Here is a 19,430-nt window from a genome sequence, read left to right as displayed (position 1 = left end):
TTTTTTTTTAACATTTATTTTTTGACTTCAATAGTTTTATGTGTGCAATCTCTAATTACCTAAAGAACTGCAGCTGCAGCTCAATTCGTTTTCCATGTATTGATAGGTGGAAATTTGGTGACATATTAAAAGCTGGCATTTGTTTATAATCTGCTTGACTGGCAGTGGAAGCTCATGAATATTCATGAGCATTCCTGCACTGACATGTGCTAGAGGGAGGGCAGGGCTGACAAAGGGGTGTGCCAGGGCTTGTGACAGGACATGAAGAGGCAGTGCCTTAGCAAATGGCTGTTAAAATAGAATTCAAGAAAATTGGTCTTTCAAAGTTGTTTTTTTAAAAACAGAAAATGCTAAAAGTATTTTTTCTTACTACAGAACTGATTTATTAAAAAAAACACACATGCAGGATATTGACTGAACTGCAGCTTTAAGGACTGTTCCTGTGGCAGGAACCATGTGGTGAGTTCAGTCAGGGGTGCTGAAAAGAGCGCGATTTTAAAGCAGCAATTCTGCCTAACTAACCTCTCACTTTATTTCCTACAGAATGGGAACCGGAGGGGACTCTGGGGCTGGACCGTCTTATTTTAATGCTTTCAAAACAAGTGCTTTAATTTTAAAAAACAAAATGAATTTTGGGGGTTTAGCCCACTTTCAAGAAATTGCTATTAGAAATCCCGGCACTTGGTGCATGAGCCACGTCCTTCTCATGACTTGGTAAATCAACAAATTGGTAAATAAAAGGTAAATAGCCAAAGTTTACACTTCAAAACGTAATTGTGGGTTAATCAGTCAGCATGCCTACTAAAAGAAAGGTGGTTCTACTTACTTTCTTCTCTACCCGGAAGCAGTTCAGAAACAGAACCAGAAGAATCTTTCCTGGACAGGGACCTCTTAGATTTCCCTTGACCAGTTCGACTTCTTTGGCGCACCATAAATCCACCAATACCTAGAGAGGAAACGATACTTGTGTGAGAGAATCCCTTTGAGAACTATTATATCAAATCAAACAACATATCACCTGGTCCATAACCAAAAGGGGTTAAAGTCACAATATTTACACTATTATAGCTTTCATTTCCACGAGACCTGCAGACTATTCGTGTCCAAGAACTTAACGCATCCCACTGGTGCAATGGCTGAACTCCCACTTTTCAGCAAACGGCTAAAATGACCAAAGCGCCTCTCAATTGTATTATCTATTTGAAAGTACTGTGACGGGGATCAATAGAGTTGTGTGGGTAGAAAGACGTTCCCTGTGGAAAAACTTTTTCATATGCTTTTATTTATTTGTAATGTTGGTGGCGCTGTACCAGGTCTGTATGGCTTTCTCTTCCTTTTCTTTATGCCATCCATGGCTTCTGCACCTTTGGAATCATCATCAATAGGTTCCCGTTCAGGGCTTGAGTCAGATTTTACATCACAGTCCATAAGATCACCTTCTAGAACAAAAAAAGTGGTACACTTCAGAGCTTTTTGTTTGGTAGAGGTGTACAACACTGTACAACAATCGTGTTCACACATGTACATTATATAACTCGAAAAGCTATAAATCCATTCCCTATTGCGTACGACAGTCTATTTCCCTTTTGTAGAAACTTCGAACTTACATCTGAACCCTTATTACACAGTACACCATTTTTATAAGCAAACACCGGCCTGAAGATTCGGCCTTCTCTTCCCCTCAGTGAGGAACAGAAGGTGCAAAGGGAAGATATAATGGCACTCGGCCTTCTCTTCCCCTCAGTGAGGAACAGCAGGGTGCAAAGGGAAGATATAATGGCACTCGGCCTTCTCTTCCCCTCAGTGAGGAACAGCAGGGTGCAAAGGGAAGATATAATGGCACTCGGCCTTCTCTTCCCCTCAGTGAGGAACAGAAGGTGCAAAGGGAAGATATAATGGCACTCGGCCTTCTCTTCCCCTCAGTGAGGAACAGCAGGGTGCAAAGGGAAGATATAATGGCACTCGGCCTTCTCTTCCCCTCAGTGAGGAACAGCAGGGTGCAAAGGGAAGATATAATGGCACTCGGCCTTCTCTTCCCTCAGTGAGGAACAGCAGGGTGCAAAGGGAAGATATAATGGCACTCGGCCTTCTCTTCCCCTCAGTGAGGAACAGAAGGGTGCAAAGGGAAGATATAATGGCACTCGGCCTTCTCTTCCCCTCAGTGAGGAACAGAAGGGTGCAAAGGGAAGATATAATGGCACTCGGCCTTCTCTTCCCCTCAGTGAGGAACAGCAGGGTGCAAAGGGAAGATATAATGGCACTCGGCCTTCTCTTCCCCTCAGTGAGGAACAGCAGGGTGCAAAGGGAAGATATAATGGCACTCGGCCTTCTCTTCCCCTCAGTGAGGAACAGAAGGTGCAAAGGGAAGATATAATGGCACTCGGCCTTCTCTTCCCCTCAGTGAGGAACAGCAGGGTGCAAAGGGAAGATATAATGGTACTCGGCCTTCTCTTCCCCTCAGTGAGGAACAGAAGGTGCAAAGGGAAGATATAATGGCACTCGGCCTTCTCTTCCCCTCAGTGAGGAACAGAAGGGTGCAAAGGGAAGATATAATGGCACTCGGCCTTCTCTTCCCCTCAGTGAGGAACAGCAGGGTGCAAAGGGAAGATATAATGGCACTCGGCCTTCTCTTCCCCTCAGTGAGGAACAGCAGGGTGCAAAGGGAAGATATAATGGCACTCGGCCTTCTCTTCCCCTCAGTGAGGAACAGAAGGGTGCAAAGGGAAGATATAATGGCACTCGGCCTTCTCTTCCCCTCAGTGAGGAACAGAAGGTGCAAAGGGAAGATATAATGGCACTCGGCCTTCTCTTCCCTCAGTGAGGAACAGCAGGGTGCAAAGGGAAGATATAATGGCACTCAGCCTTCTCTTCCCCTCAGTGAGGAACAGAAGGTGCAAAGGGAAGATATAATGGCACTCGGCCTTCTCTTCCCCTCAGTGAGGAACAGAAGGTGCAAAGGGAAGATATAATGGCACTCGGCCTTCTCTTCCCCTCAGTGAGGAACAGCAGGGTGCAAAGGGAAGATATAATGGCACTCGGCCTTCTCTTCCCCTCAGTGAGGAACAGAAGGGTGCAAAGGGAAGATATAATGGCACTCGGCCTTCTCTTCCCTCAGTGAGGTACAGAAGGTGCAAAGGGAAGATATAATGGCACTCGGCCTTCTCTTCCCCTCAGTGAGGAACAGCAGGGTGCAAAGGGAAGATATAATGGCACTCGGCCTTCTCTTCCCCTCAGTGAGGAACAGAATGGTGCAAAGGGAAGATATAATGGCACTCGGCCTTCTCTTCCCCTCAGTGAGGAACAGCAGGGTGCAAAGGGAAGATATAATGGCACTCGGCCTTCTCTTCCCCTCAGTGAGGAACAGCAGGTGCAAAGGGAAGATATAATGGCACTCGGCCTTCTCTTCCCCTCAGTGAGGAACAGAAGGTGCAAAGGGAAGATATAATGGCACTCGGCCTTCTCTTCCCCTCAGTGAGGAACAGAAGGTGCAAAGGGAAGATATAATGGCACTCGGCCTTCTCTTCCCCTCAGTGAGGAACAGCAGGGTGCAAAGGGAAGATATAATGGCACTCGGCCTTCTCTTCCCCTCAGTGAGGAACAGAAGGTGCAAAGGGAAGATATAATGGCACTCGGCCTTCTCTTCCCTCAGTGAGGAACAGCAGGGTGCAAAGGGAAGATATAATGGCACTCGGCCTTCTCTTCCCCTCAGTGAGGAACAGAAGGGTGCAAAGGGAAGATATAATGGTACTCGGCCTTCTCTTCCCCTCAGTGAGGAACAGAAGGTGCAAAGGGAAGATATAATGGCACTCGGCCTTCTCTTCCCTCAGTGAGGAACAGCAGGGTGCAAAGGGAAGATATAATGGCACTCGGCCTTCTCTTCCCCTCAGTGAGGAACAGAAGGTGCAAAGGGAAGATATAATGGCACTCGGCCTTCTCTTCCCCTCAGTGAGGAACAGCAGGGTGCAAAGGGAAGATATAATGGCACTCGGCCTTCTCTTCCCCTCAGTGAGGAACAGAAGGTGCAAAGGGAAGATATAATGGCACTCGGCCTTCTCTTCCCTCAGTGAGGAACAGCAGGGTGCAAAGGGAAGATATAATGGCACTCGGCCTTCTCTTCCCTCAGTGAGGAACAGCAGGGTGCAAAGGGAAGATATAATGGCACTCGGCCTTCTCTTCCCCTCAGTGAGGAACAGCAGGGTGCAAAGGGAAGATATAATGGCACTCGGCCTTCTCTTCCCTCAGTGAGGTACAGAAGGTGCAAAGGGAAGATATAATGGCACTCGGCCTTCGCTTCCCCTCAGTGAGGAACAGAATGGTGCAAAGGGAAGATATAATGGCACTCGGCCTTCGCTTCCCCTCAGTGAGGAACAGAATGGTGCAAAGGGAAGATATAATGGCACTCGGCCTTCTCTTCCCCTCAGTGAGGAACAGCAGGGTGCAAAGGGAAGATATAATGGCACTCGGCCTTCTCTTCCCTCAGTGAGGAACAGCAGGGTGCAAAGGGAAGATATAATGGCACTCGGCCTTCTCTTCCCTCAGTGAGGAACAGCAGGGTGCAAAGGGAAGATATAATGGCACTCGGCCTTCTCTTCCCCTCAGTGAGGAACAGAAGGTGCAAAGGGAAGATATAATGGCACTCGGCCTTCTCTTCCCCTCAGTGAGGAACAGAAGGTGCAAAGGGAAGATATAATGGCACTCAGCCTTCTCTTCCCCTCAGTGAGGAACAGAAGGTGCAAAGGGAAGATATAATGGCACTCGGCCTTCTCTTCCCCTCAGTGAGGAACAGAAGGGTGCAAAGGGAAGATATAATGGCACTCGGCCTTCTCTTCCCCTCAGTGAGGAACAGCAGGGTGCAAAGGGAAGATATAATGGCACTCGGCCTTCTCTTCCCCTCAGTGAGGAACAGAAGGTGCAAAGGGAAGATATAATGGCACTCGGCCTTCTCTTCCCCTCAGTGAGGTACAGAAGGGTGCAAAGGGAAGATATAATGGCACTCGGCCTTCTCTTCCCTCAGTGAGGTACAGAAGGTGCAAAGGGAAGATATAATGGCACTCGGCCTTCGCTTCCCCTCAGTGAGGAACAGAATGGTGCAAAGGGAAGATATAATGGCACTCGGCCTTCTCTTCCCTCAGTGAGGTACAGAAGGTGCAAAGGGAAGATATAATGGCACTCGGCCTTCTCTTCCCCTCAGTGAGGAACAGAAGGGTGCAAAGGGAAGATATAATGGCACTCGGCCTTCTCTTCCCTCAGTGAGGTACAGAAGGTGCAAAGGGAAGATATAATGGCACTCGGCCTTCTCTTCCCCTCAGTGAGGAACAGAAGGGTGCAAAGGGAAGATATAATGGCACTCGGCCTTCTCTTCCCCTCAGTGAGGAACAGAAGGTGCAAAGGGAAGATATAATGGCACTCGGCCTTCTCTTCCCTCAGTGAGGAACAGCAGGGTGCAAAGGGAAGATATAATGGCACTCGGCCTTCTCTTCCCCTCAGTGAGGAACAGAAGGTGCAAAGGGAAGATATAATGGCACTCGGCCTTCTCTTCCCCTCAGTGAGGAACAGAAGGGTGCAAAGGGAAGATATAATGGCACTCGGCCTTCTCTTCCCCTCAGTGAGGAACAGCAGGGTGCAAAGGGAAGATATAATGGCACTCGGCCTTCTCTTCCCTCAGTGAGGTACAGAAGGTGCAAAGGGAAGATATAATGGCACTCGGCCTTCTCTTCCCCTCAGTGAGGAACAGAAGGTGCAAAGGGAAGATATAATGGCACTCGGCCTTCTCTTCCCCTCAGTGAGGAACAGAAGGTGCAAAGGGAAGATATAATGGCACTCGGCCTTCTCTTCCCCTCAGTGAGGAACAGCAGGGTGCAAAGGGAAGATATAATGGCACTCGGCCTTCTCTTCCCCTCAGTGAGGAACAGCAGGGTGCAAAGGGAAGATATAATGGCACTCGGCCTTCTCTTCCCCTCAGTGAGGAACAGAAGGTGCAAAGGGAAGATATAATGGCACTCGGCCTTCTCTTCCCTCAGTGAGGAACAGCAGGGTGCAAAGGGAAGATATAATGGCACTCGGCCTTCTCTTCCCCTCAGTGAGGAACAGAATGGTGCAAAGGGAAGATATAATGGCACTCGGCCTTCTCTTCCCCTCAGTGAGGAACAGAAGGGTGCAAAGGGAAGATATAATGGCACTCGGCCTTCTCTTCCCCTCAGTGAGGAACAGAAGGTGCAAAGGGAAGATATAATGGCACTCGGCCTTCTCTTCCCCTCAGTGAGGAACAGCAGGGTGCAAAGGGAAGATATAATGGCACTCGGCCTTCGCTTCCCCTCAGTGAGGAACAGAAGGGTGCAAAGGGAAGATATAATGGCACTCGGCCTTCTCTTCCCCTCAGTGAGGAAAAGAAGGGTGCAAAGGGAAGATATAATGGCACTCGGCCTTCTCTTCCCCTCAGTGAGGAACAGAAGGGTGCAAAGGGAAGATATAATGGCACTCGGCCTCCTATGGGAGATGATTTTGCCCTCCATATTCCTATTCTATTACTACTAAAATTCAATATTTCATTTCAACACAGCATTAGGAAACAAATCTAAAACAACCCTTCATTTACAGCAGCATTTAGCAGATTTGTTAATATACTCTCGACAGCTATACAATAATTACATGTAGTATATAAAAGTACCCTATCCTTTATATGCAAGAGGGGAGCGATGTATTGCTTTAGAGGTCTTTCTGGCAGCAGAGATTAACCTCTGCACACCAGATTATGATCATGAATTGCCCAGCATTGAACATACAGTACTAAGAAGATGTAACACAATTAAATCAGGTGCTCTCAAGAACAAGAGTAATGAAAAAAGTCGAGGCAGTGCGCAGCCAAAAGGAGCCCCGGTCAGGGGCAATACAAAAATACCTTTATTCTGTTTGCATGCACCGGTTATGCGAAACGCATAGGAGGGTACTTGTGCCTCCTTTTTTATACCATGCAAACAGAATAAAGGTATTTTTGTATTGACCTTGACCGATGCTCCTTTTGGCTGTGCACTGCCTCAACTTTTCTCACTACTCTGGACCTTTACTATAGGCGGCTGTTCCCGCTGTGGCTATTTCTCCCTAAGTAGGTATGAAGAATGAAGACAATGGAGCCATGCTTTAAATGTTAATGGTGTCTTGCTTAAGAGATTTGTATCTGGGGAATCCAAGTGAGGATAAAGACGTGTGACTACAGACAGCTTTTTCACCACTATACTGCTGAGGACATTTCCTATTCAATAATAAGCGAGACCAATGGGAATACATTATCGTTTATTTCAACCGGCTGAGAAAGGAGGCCACCTTAACAGTCTTCATTTTTTTGTAAATAGCCTTGATATTTCAATGTTTCCTTCTATTTTACTTGAGCATCTTGTTACACACATCTTGCTAGCTCTCATGAACAAAATTCAGAAGAACAGAGCATAAGAGTCATGAGTTAATAGTTACAAAACTATACATACATGTATTACTAGACATACATTTACAAAGATATATATTCATATATTCTTTGTAGCAGTTAAGAGTAAAAACCCCGTTGCACATGGTTTCATGTATAATGTTATTAATACACACACACAAAGAGTGTTAGCTGGCGAGATAAAAGACTGTACCTCTGCTGTCATCCATTTCTCCATCTCTGGAGTGCTCAGACTGGGGGTCTGGCGGGGCCTGCAGCACTGCCACACTGTTCTGATTGATGATCTTTAGCTTTAGCTTTGGTTTTGATCGTTTCCTTCTTGGTACTGTGATTGTTAAACTCTGTAACTGTGAGAGCCCAGACTCTGTCAAACACACGCCGTCCTGGGTGAACGTTTTCAGAGGATCTAAAATAGGGTTTTGTGGAATATAAGAAGATAGCCATGTTGGTACACAGAAAATAAAGAGGGTGATCACCGGACTCATAAGGAAATGGACCAGGGGCAGACAAGTGAATACTGTTAATATAAAGCAGCAAATCCCATCTATTTTCTACATTGCCGTTCACAGAATTGGAACCAGGTGGTGAACCGTGCTACTGTATTTTTTGAACTGGGGAACACATAGTTCCTGAAGTACGTACTAGTTTAGTTGCAAGTTTACTTTCTTGACTTTCAAAGATGTCGTCCGCAGTCATTCAACAGAAAGCCTCCAATGATGTTGCGGCTTCCTGTGGGCCCACGAGACCTGCAAGGTTTGGTGGCCATTTTGATTTCACTAGAGGAAGCAGCAACACCAGCAACTAAACCGGTAAGAATCTTTGGAACAGGGCGCCCCAGAGTGTAAAGCAGCTCAGCTCAGCCCCCTATCAATTATGTAAAAACCAAAAAAAACTAAACTAGAAAGCGGGATTGTGGCTTTAAAAACCACTATGTGGTATAATTGCGAAGTACATTCTAGCAGCTAAATGGCAATGGAAACGGGATGTAGCAAATTGCAGCCCTGTTTTGTCTGCAAGCGTTGAAGTCTTTAAAGTAAACATTAAACACAGTTTGGGAGGAGTGTTTGAAATAAGTGGCAGCCTAGTGGGATACCAGCAGCGGTCTAATCCCAGAGCACGGAGACAACAAGACTAGCAAAATGTCATCCCGCTGGATGCAGGAGGGCAATTTCTCAGGAAGCAGTCTGGCTGTTCTGCAGCACAGTGTAATGCAGCCTAGTCTGCCACTCATCACAGAGAGGCTGAATAGGCAAGATCACTTTTTTTAACCCCTCTGGCAGCAAAGGGCATAAATAGGCCTTTTTTGAGCTTTTAGCACAACAAAACAACAGCACTAAAAGCATTTCCTTCTATTATGTCGGACAAAGGATGCCACAAAAGGCAAGGAGGTAATTGAGTGTAAAAATAATAAATCAAGAGTACAAATTGGAGCAAATCAAGGAAAAGTAACAGAAGGATCAAAAAGTTAAAACTTCTAGTGACAAGTGAAAAGCCCATTGTATTTAGTAATGTAAGCTTATATTTGCTAGGATGGCTGTAAATGGGGCGAGTTGCTGTGTGCTGTAGGACCATCTTGCACCACTAGTTAATAGTTGAAGCCTTTTGAGATACCCATCATTATTATTATTCATGTTTATTGGTGAGAAAAGGCTGTATATTCCCAAACACAATATAAAGGCACTATATCACAAAGTCATATGACAAACAGCCAGCATATGGCTACGGGGCCCTTCCACTAAGGTTATTGCTCTTTCTAACAAACCTCTTGCGTTTGGTGCACCCCCACTTGAATGAGACGGGGAGAAGTTATCAATCTCAGATATAAAGTACATGGAGGCGTGAAGCCAGATCAATCATTTTTATTACCTGGTTCTCTTGTTTTTGGAACAATCTGAGCATCAATCGGCGATTCACAGTCCTCTGAGCGTGGCAATGAAAACACACAGGAAAAAAAAAAAAAGTCATTAAAATAGTGTACTGTACTAAGAAAAGACCAGCCGAGAGCCCCCCTGCCATAGTCATCTTAAATTCCATCACCCCCCAAATGTGAAGCGACCGTACTTGGCGTGTGGTGCTTGTATAAACTGTATTACATGAATCACAAGATGCAATGCTCTTCACAACAAGTTGGAGAAGTTCCTGGCTCTTTCACGATCAGAACAGTTTTACGGAAATGCACAAAATAGAATGAAAGCAGCTAATCATTATTTATTTTTTTACAACATAATTGGAAGTGGGGGTGGGGGGGGGGGACTTTACAACATAACTGGAAGTGGGGGGCTTCCACCCCTCCCCCCAGAGATGAACAGCGGTTTTTATTTTTTAGCTCCAAGGGCTGAAAAGATACTTACTGCTTAAGGTGCAGATGTCTCCCAGCTGTGCGATTCAAAATGGCCACCAAACCACGGGCCAATATAAAGCCGCAATGACTGATGTTGCGGCTTCCTATTGGGTGGTATCAGGCCACATCTTAAAAAAATCCAGAAAGTGCTCAGGCACCAAAAACCAAGTATCTCGGACCCCCTGGTCTCAATTATGTTTAAAATATAAAACACGGCCAGGATTGCTGCTTTTATACCAAACTGCTACAAATGATGGTCAATTGTGTATATGTGCACAAGTATATAAAATACCAACTTTGTTTGAAATCAAAATAATTAAAACATTAACAATATATTTTTCTGATCTAGATTAGAAAAACTGCAACACTAGATATCGAATTAAGTGGTTGATATTTGACTAAAATGTTCAGATTTTAAAACCTAGGCGACACTGAAAATGAAATATTAGACACAAACGGTTCTGTATGAAGCGTCTCTTACCATGTGCTGGTATTGCATATGGCTTACATATAGAGCAGTCAAACCCACTGTCTGCAGCGCTCTCAACTTCTGCCTCTGTATTTAGGTTCTGGCATGTCGCGTGCGTCCACCTGAAGAAAGCAGATTCATTTATAGAGTACTACCCTTGAATAACAATGCTATCAGCAACAAAAAAGTAAACAAAAACAGGCAAGGATATGAGGTTGGTGGATGCAAGTATGGCAAGAAATGGGTTAAAGCCAAGTCACTTACCTATCACACTGCCTGCACTGAAGAATAAGCTCATCCTCTCTGTAGTTCTGACAACAGACAGGGCAGGTAGATAGACTGGCACAGGGTGCACACTGTGTGTAATTATTCTGCCATTCACACCTTAACCCTGGGGTTATTGCTTTGCAATTGGTGCACGAAACACACCTACAAAACGGAAATTAATTTGTATTAATGTCCATAAAGTAGTTTCATTCGAGAATTTGAACTACTTTGTCACAAGGCATGCAATACACACACACACACACACACACACACGCACACACGCACACACGCACACACGCACACACGCACACACGCACACACGCACACACGCACTTCTATATATGGGCATAAGATTTATTATTTCCAGACACTGGATCCCCATTGGAACCCAAGTCCCCTCTGAGGTCTGTATTTACTGATATGAACTGTGCAGGTTTTAATCAGGTGCATTGCATTTATTTTTTAACCCTTTTCCTGCCAGCAATGTATTGCAAAGCATTGCCTTTTGTAATGAAAAAATAAAATAAAAAAACATTTATAAAACTATGTAAATGTCTTCCTTAAACAAATGTAATTGTAATTAAAACAAACATTTTTAGTTTCTTTGGAAATTATACATTTCATTTTCATTGGGGGTCTCTGAATGGATGAGTGTCAATCAACTTCTAGACACCTGTCCCCCTCGATACAGGGGCAGAACTGGTGACTAGTGGGCCCCATTGCATGTAACAAAGAAGTTGTCCCGCCACCTTCTCCTTCACTACGTGGCCGGGTGGCCCTATCAGTGCAGCGGGGCGTATGGGGTCTAACCCGGCAGGGGCAGAGGGAGCCAACCTAGGTGGCGATTGGGGAAGTTGAACCCAACTTCAGTGTTGGGTTAAAGAAATGTTATATAATACATTAAAATTATGGTAACTTAAATTTAACCCCTTAAAATATTACTGCAATTGGTCCATTTTTGTCATGAGTTTGCATTTTGGAAACAGATGAAAGCATACAGCTAAAAAAGGGTCCTTAATTGTATTATTGCTTTTTTTCTTTTAAGTGATTTACACTGCAGCAATTGAAACACCCAGCATCAAAGTCTTTAGTGTGTATATATACACTATGTATTAAGACTATATATAAATTAAATCTATTGTAGCCAAACCAACCATTTGCACTTCCAGCCTCCTTTGGGGACAGTCTGTAAGGGGGGATCCAGGCAGTACGTATGGTAGCTAATGTCACAGCCGTCACAAAGTAGCAACCTTCCTGGGTCAGTAGCCTTTCCACAGGCTTCACATACTGTGCACTCGAGGCACCTCCAGCCTTTACGCAGGATCACTTTAGTAAGCTAGAGGAAGCCACACACAAAATGAGAACGCATCCTCCGGAAACATGCAGCCAGGGTGGCAATTGTTTCTTCAAAATACTTTACAGTGATGTACAACACATTCTTATTTATTCCCATGTCATTAGAGAAAACCGATGGTAATGGAATGTTACAGGTCGACTTCAATGTTCAGATTGAAATGAAATGGGATCCACAACTCTTAGACCAGGGGTGGCCAACTCCGTCCGCCCCCCCAGCTCAGCAGAGGTGGCTCAGACTATGCAGACTATCAACTATGCTGAAGCAGAGACTGACTGAGCCACCTCTGCTGAAGCTTAGATAGCCTTAAAACCCGACCCGTTGAGGACTGGAGTAGGCCACACCCATCTTAAGACTGTTCTTTTATCATCAAATCACAAATACAATTCTGAAAACTTTTGATACAGGAGGTCTGAAGAGTTTTAATCGGAAGTCCATTAATAATTTGTGATCTGACTTGTGACCTAAATATAATCAGAAAAGAGTGGGGTTCTGGTGTGAGACCTAAACCCTGCTTTTGTCCCACTGGAAAGAGCGCCAAAACAAAACAAAACACAAATCTGGTTACTAAAATGCTAACTCAATATAGCAGTACATATAATAATCAGTTGCTATGCAGATTTTTAATAGAATATAATGATCTGACATTATCTATGCAGAATGGACAAAAGGTAAATAAAGGAGAACTTACACATTACCAAACAATTAACTATTTGTAAAATAGTAATAATGATTGTAAAAGAAACAGCAGACGCCCACCTTAATACTGACACAGTATGGATGGTAACACTGGCCACACTGAGAACAAGCAAGAAGTCTTCCTTCAGCACCATGGCCAAAACTCCCGCATACGACACACATATCCTACCAGAAAGGAAACACACACAAAAACCCACAACTTTAAAAATCCACTGCTGTCTAACTTCAGAGAGCTGTAAATCTTTCCTGCAGAACATGCAATATCATGTGCTAGTATCACTCTATGTTTGTTTTTTGGGGAAGACCGCTGATTTAAGGACTATTGGCTACCAGTTATTGCTCTTTATTGATTCCCCTCTTTAGGATCATGGAACAAACACTTACATTTAATCTCCTCTTATACATGTTCCCGGAAACCAAGTGCCCCTACTATTACTGCTTCAGTGCAGAGAGCATATGCTACAATTTGAAATATGCCACACATCTCCAGCACTGAAGAGCTGCCCCTTTAGTTTCATCCCCCTCTTATGACCAAATTTCCAACCTGATGCAAGGTGAATTTGTCGCTGCTGGAAAATAAGACGACTGTATTGTGCATTGAGGTTTCTTCCTCCTCTTTGTATGATGAAACATCAACTGTAGTTACCTACAACACAAAAACAAAAACCAGAACAGTGACTATTTACATGAGAACACTGAATTTATGGGTTTAATGCACGTGTTTGCGCTGACAAGTCCTTCTGAATAAAACCTTGATGTTTCCTATGGCTCCCAAAACTCAGGCTAGGGTGCATTATAATATATTGGCATTATCCACAAAAAAGCCCTCTATAAATGGCAAATGGCACCAAATCTTTTATTGCTTGTTTAATGTTACACTTTCTACAGCGATGAGTTCCATTTTTTATGTTGTGTACAGAATGGTATTTCTAAGACTGGAAGTATGCACAATGGTTGCTACAATAAGAACCATTGTTTCTAACTTTTGACTAAGTGAATGGCTAAACTGAGGTGGAATTAAATACAAGCTTAATGCTGAATATTTATGAGTGTATTTTGCTCCCCTATCTTTATCGCGGAAACTTATTTGAAGATATTGCAAATTTATAAGCAGCAATATATTCTCAAAAGGTTTTCACTGGCAATAGTTGACCTCACAATATAATTGCTCCGCTTTATCTCGTTTGATACAGAAAAAAAAAGGTCTTTACAGATACACAGCGCGATTGTGCTGGTGTAATACAGAACAACCGTTCATTGTCCAACGATTCGCCCAAATCACAACCAGGGCTTTAAACTATTGTTGCAAAATACAGACCCCACAGGGACTGGGGAAACAAGTCCCAGAATTTGCTACTACTATTTTTTTCTATCTGGTGACTAGTTCACTAGCTGGAAATCACATGAAATAATGGGCAGGCGTAATCCAAGCCTGTGTTTTCTGTGTGCAATTTTCTTTATATAGGACTGAAGCGTGGGCTCTCTGGAGATGAACCCCGTTCACTTCAGCTCCGGGGGCCCCCTGCTCCCGAAGATACTTGGCTCCGAAGTAGGTGCCACTCTGGCTGAGCAAGCACGGCTTTCCCGTGTAAAGCTCCCGCATCATATGGGCCAATAGGAAGCCAAACATGAGGCCGCGGCTTCCTACGCGACCGTGGGCGTTACACCTGCAGAGCTGCTACCGGCTGCCATTATGGAGGCAAGTATCTCAGGAAGCAGGTCATCTCCGGAGCTGAACTTAATGGGGTTCAGATAAGTGGGAAAAAGTTAAGTACATTTAAGTATCACTTTAAGTACATTTTCGCTTTACATACATGCTCTGGACCCATTGCGTACGTTAATGCGGGGTATGCCTGTACTGATAATTCAGACGCAACAGTTACAACTATGTATGATCATATAGTAACAGGAGGGTTGGCATAAGATCTGGTAAGTCCCTCAGATGCTGAACGTCTTATGTGGCGGGTGCTCAAATCTTCTCTCATCATAGACATCAATGTTAAAATGTCATTTGGAGGCTCACCATACTTACATTAAACTTTGCTCATCAATATAGACATACTGTATCGCATTTATAGATGCATCACATGACCCTGTTCCACTAAGAATTTCTGACCGTTGACCGGTAAACATTTATTTTCCTCCCATCCCCCTTGATTCATACAAAATGTACATTAGCTGGTGAACGAGTTTCCAGTAAAGGTTCGTTTTGTACCCCTGGTATTATGATGTTGCCAATGCCGGGTTTTAATTTGGAACGGCCCCTTCCACCGCGCCCCGACAGGCCAGAACCACGTGGTCTTCTCTTCCCAGGAAACCCGGAACCACGACCCTGTTGAGGCAAGAAAAGCAAAGTGACGTCCTTCACTAAGAGATGAGAATAAAACGCGACTTGTTGCACCCCAGTACTGATGAAGCGCCCAGTGAAAAGTTACCCAGGATACACCGTTATTAAGCCAGCTATAAACCAAAATGTAGTCATAATCCTTACACTATGGTATATTTTTTAGATATATTCTCCAATTAATATGAAGTAGCTGTTACTGTTTACCTGTTAAATGTTAACACAATCAATTTATAAAAACATTTTTTAAACAATTAAAAAAAGGACAAAACTATTAATTGAAAATAACTTGTTTTGTGGCTAAATGTGCAGTTTTATTTATTTATTGTTCGAAAATCATATTGTATATTTCATTCTTTTCACAAATTGCTGATTGGTTGGACATAGCATTTTTGCAAGGGCTCTAAAAAATTGTTACATGTACATTTTCTAAAGGCTGCTTTATGACTCTGCTGTGAACACGGCAGCCACAGAATTACTGTGGCATTCTCCCTCGCTATGAGGGAAGGGTTGCCAGGTGTCTTGTTTACACCAGGACAGGACAGTAATTCCGATGCCTGTCCCGTATAAAATTGGAGGCAATACCGGACACGTATTACCACTATAACTTGCGGAGGCGAGGGCGTCGGAAGGCGGGCAGCGGCGAGAGCGAGGGCAGAAGCGCGAGTGCGGCTAGAAGGCAGCCTGTACTAAGACTGGAGTGGACGGAGGCCGGGCGCTGTCAGGACTGGACTACCCCTCGAAACGTCGCCCCCCTAGTTTGCTTTCCTTTTTCCATATTGTGGTTTTTCCTTTTGTTTCATGTGTTTTTTTCCTCCCTTCTCCTGCTTTCCCCTCCACCCCTTATGTTATGACTTTTCCCATGGTGACATTCATTTTCTCATTGACAGATTGGCTATTGTTGCTATAATTTCAGTTTATTGCTAGTGTCATTAAAATTGCTCATTTTCACTACACTTGTATTCTTCAGTATCTTTAGCTGTGAGACAGAGAGTGCTGGTACTGCTTTAGGTTGGTTTATACACTAAATGATGAAGCAGCCAAACATAAAATGGTACACAGGGTATAGATCAGTGCTTTACTATGATTGCAACTGCAAAACATGCTAACTGGGACTGCCCATGTAAACCAGCAGCGTGGCTACAGTATATGCAGGCATCGTCTAGATAAGAGTTCTGATGAAGTGAAATTATGTTTCCATTAACCATTTGTGATGTTTGTTTCACAGTTAACAATGTGTGTGTCTCCTAGATTTAGAACGGAATAATTGAAGCATCTCAGCATAACTTGGAACTGGTTTTTGACAGATCGGTCATATCTTCTTCCACTTATTTATGGGTTGTTAAAACTTGCTTTTGCTTGATGCCCTTCTCTCGAAAGAGGCTCTGGCAATTTATCGATATATCTACATATATCAACATATATACCTGCGCACGCGCGCGCACACACACACACACACACACACACACACACACACACACACACACACACACACACACACACACACACACACACACACACACAAATATTGTTTTTTAAAAACGGCAGCTTGAACGGCAGCTTTAAAAATACCCAATTATCGGTTTTGAAACATATTTCTACTTTCAAATAAATATTTCCATGCCCTGGACACTTCGTTCTTTTGCTGTAGCACACAAAATATCTACTTAGTGTTACATTTGTAGGGATAGAACAAATCAGTTGCCGTTTCCTTGATAGGAATTAATTGTTTCCATAAGCCAATTACTAAAAGATTATTATTTTTTTAACTTTGCATTCATGTATCTATCTCAAAGATGCTTGGGAGGGATTGCTTAACTTTTAATTTTAAACTTGTTTTACCTTTCCATGATTTCTGATACAGTTACAAAACAAGATCATTGGTAATGTTTCATGTGTCCTAGTGCAAATGATGACGCTCTATATCAAGAGAAGGATATTAATATTATGTTCTATGCTTGTGTTCCACTGCTGAGATCAACAGTTCAGTCAAATCGGTTACACATCACTCCTTTGATAAGGCTTTCCTGGCCTGCTGTATACTTATGGGATCTATTGGCCCTTCTGCTTGAATATCTACAACCTTCTGTGCTTCATTCGGTGTTTCTCTGTACTTCCTAGCCCCTTTGTCTTGGTCTATCTCCCTCTGCTCAACTCCACCACATTTCTGACAAATGAACTTCAGTTATTCCTTCCTACCAAGAAGCATACTGTAGCACTGTATAGATCACGGTCACAATATCCATAGTGCATGTGTGTGTACAGCATTAGGCATTTCTACGCAGATATATACGGTCATGGGGAATGTAATGTATCTTAAAGGGTCTGGAAAGCATGTGAGTTTGCTTCCTCAAAGATGAAATCCCCTTTGAAGTAAGGATTATTTCTTTGCCTCCTGAAAGAAACTAATGATTACCACTTTTTCTTTATATACAGGAGTTTACAGTCTTAATCGCAAAAGACTTTTTAGAAACCCTTCAAATCCTTTGTTTATTGTGGAAACATTGCAAATTCAATAATTACTGTATTTAAAAGTGTAGGTCTGATTTATTTTTTATTATTATATCTAAATGTAACCTATTGGATTCCCCCGTTTGATTTTTCTCCACATCATTCTCAATGTAACGTGTAAAAAATACTGTATTTCTTGCATGTTATAGCTCCATTTGCAGCACCAATATTAAAGGGTGATTTTTGAAACGATATAAGCCATACCCGACAACTGTCTAATAAACGGCATTACAAACTAATAAGGATAGAGCTATATTTAACGATTAATGCCCTATGCTTTCTTGCAGTGCCAGTTAGGGCGAACCTATGGCATGTCCCAAATTGCAATACAGCACTTCTATCAACTGCCTTGAACACCATAAATAATGTACTAGAGTCTGCAAGGACTCGCTTATTCATGGGAAGTCAACATCTCATTGAAGGCCTATAGCCGAACATAGCTTTGGTAGATGGAAAAGACAGAGGCGCATCATGCAAGTATGATTTAAGGATCCCAGGTCTCCTAGTAGAAATGCCCATTGGATCATACCCCAGGAGTCTCAATTTAAGTGAAATTGTATATATTTTTTCAGAACAAACAAGATATTTGCCATTACTTGCATATACAATGAGAAATACCTTGGGTTCCATTATTTTCCCTTGCCTCAGGAATAAACACACGTGCACTCTGTATTGCACAATGCTGCCTTCCCTAATGCATGGTTATTTCTTTTTGTTATTTCTAGCATGTATTTTCAATGAAACATGCTTCAGGGAAAACATGTATGCTTACAACAACAGCAGAAGTTTACAGTGTCAACAAAACATTACACAAACGGAACAAAAATGTACTTTTTTCCCCATAAAAGGCTTTTAAACCAGAAAAATAACAACAAAAAAATATCTGAGTTGTAGGAATGATTTTAAAAAACTTTAATATACACGTGTATTAACCACCCCTTTTAGCTTTTGCTTCTCTAGTTTAGATCTCGAAATTTGGTAGGAATAGGATATAGGCGGTACAAAGAAAAGCTTAGCAAGCAGATGTGATAAAAAATAAATTAAAAAAACCTCAGTTATTATTGTGTGTGGGAGATGTGGGTGAAGAAGTTAAGACGGGGGAAGTTAAGACGGGGGAAGTTTTGATGGTGGAAGAAGTGGGCAAAGTTTAATCACTGAGCCAGGAGCCCCTGCTTCTTCCACCCTTCTTGGCCTCCGTGATGGGAAAAACGCTGTTGAAAAATGTATTCTGCTTTGGTCAGCAACTTTTAAATAAGCCAATGTCTTTTAAATCACCCGTGTGCTCAATCTATAGATGTAGAAATGTCGTTTTAATACGGTAGTTAATCCTTCCCCAACTCTGTATCCAACCCACAACATTTCCATACTGTAGAAACAAGATGGAGGCACACAAGTAGTTCATCAAAAACACTTTGGTTTACTGCACAATAGTAAACAGAACTACTACGATGCAGAAAACCATCGCATTTGTGCATAGCTACCTGTGTGCCTCCATCGTGTCTCTCTCTACATTATACTACTATAGGTCTCTATTTGGAACACAGGGGCATTGATGGCTTAGCTTCCACCAAGTTTTTTTCCTCCTTTCTTGTCCTCATATTAGCATTGGGGGTGCCTCTATACCTTTGTATTAATGACACTTCCACAGAATGGATCATATTTTTGCCTTTCATATGCAACGTGACAGACATTGCCCTATCTGGGGTCTTCTTGGCCCACAGTAAAGGCGATGTTGCCATTTTCTATTATCACATTTATTACGTGACTAAAAGGGTTGTATCTGTTTAACTGGAGCAGATCACAGTGTGCGCCTAAATCTATTTAATCAAACAATCTGTAAATGACTTCCAAAGAACAAGAAAAAGGGTGTGTGGGGGCTCTAGGTTTGTGATGCATGGAATAGACAATACATTCATGGCTACATGAATCCATTAAACGCTTAAATATCCATCCTTTTTCTGTGAAGCAGGATTTCAGATCAACAGGAACATAACATGAAAGCGTGGA

General features: G+C 43.0%; 1 protein-coding gene across 13 annotated transcripts in view; it reads right to left on the bottom strand.

Annotated features, from left to right (window-relative positions):
• Window positions 1–19,430, bottom strand: part of KMT2C (lysine methyltransferase 2C) — a 236,661-nt gene that overhangs the window by 61,928 nt on the left and 155,303 nt on the right. For 10 of the 13 annotated variants that reach the window (XM_075587876.1, XM_075587879.1, XM_075587889.1 and 7 more), the window contains 10 exons: window positions 14,742–14,900; window positions 13,113–13,214; window positions 12,629–12,733; window positions 11,670–11,851; window positions 10,513–10,677; window positions 10,261–10,370; window positions 9,305–9,358; window positions 7,632–7,844; window positions 1,311–1,439; window positions 827–946 (listed from right to left, as the gene is read on the bottom strand). In XM_075587876.1, the coding sequence (XP_075443991.1) occupies window positions 827–946; window positions 1,311–1,439; window positions 7,632–7,844; window positions 9,305–9,358; window positions 10,261–10,370; window positions 10,513–10,677; window positions 11,670–11,851; window positions 12,629–12,733; window positions 13,113–13,214; window positions 14,742–14,900 (1,339 nt within the window). The remainder of the gene's footprint in view (window positions 1–826; window positions 947–1,310; window positions 1,440–7,631; window positions 7,845–9,304; window positions 9,359–10,260; window positions 10,371–10,512; window positions 10,678–11,669; window positions 11,852–12,628; window positions 12,734–13,112; window positions 13,215–14,741; window positions 14,901–19,430) is intronic. The other 3 variants (XM_075587881.1, XM_075587885.1, XM_075587878.1) reach the window with 2 other exon arrangements.

The sequence above is a fragment of the Ascaphus truei genome, chromosome 2, assembly GCF_040206685.1.
Source record: "Ascaphus truei isolate aAscTru1 chromosome 2, aAscTru1.hap1, whole genome shotgun sequence".
NCBI classification, from domain to species: domain Eukaryota; kingdom Metazoa; phylum Chordata; class Amphibia; order Anura; family Ascaphidae; genus Ascaphus; species Ascaphus truei.
This window is presented reverse-complemented; position numbering and strand designations above follow the sequence as displayed.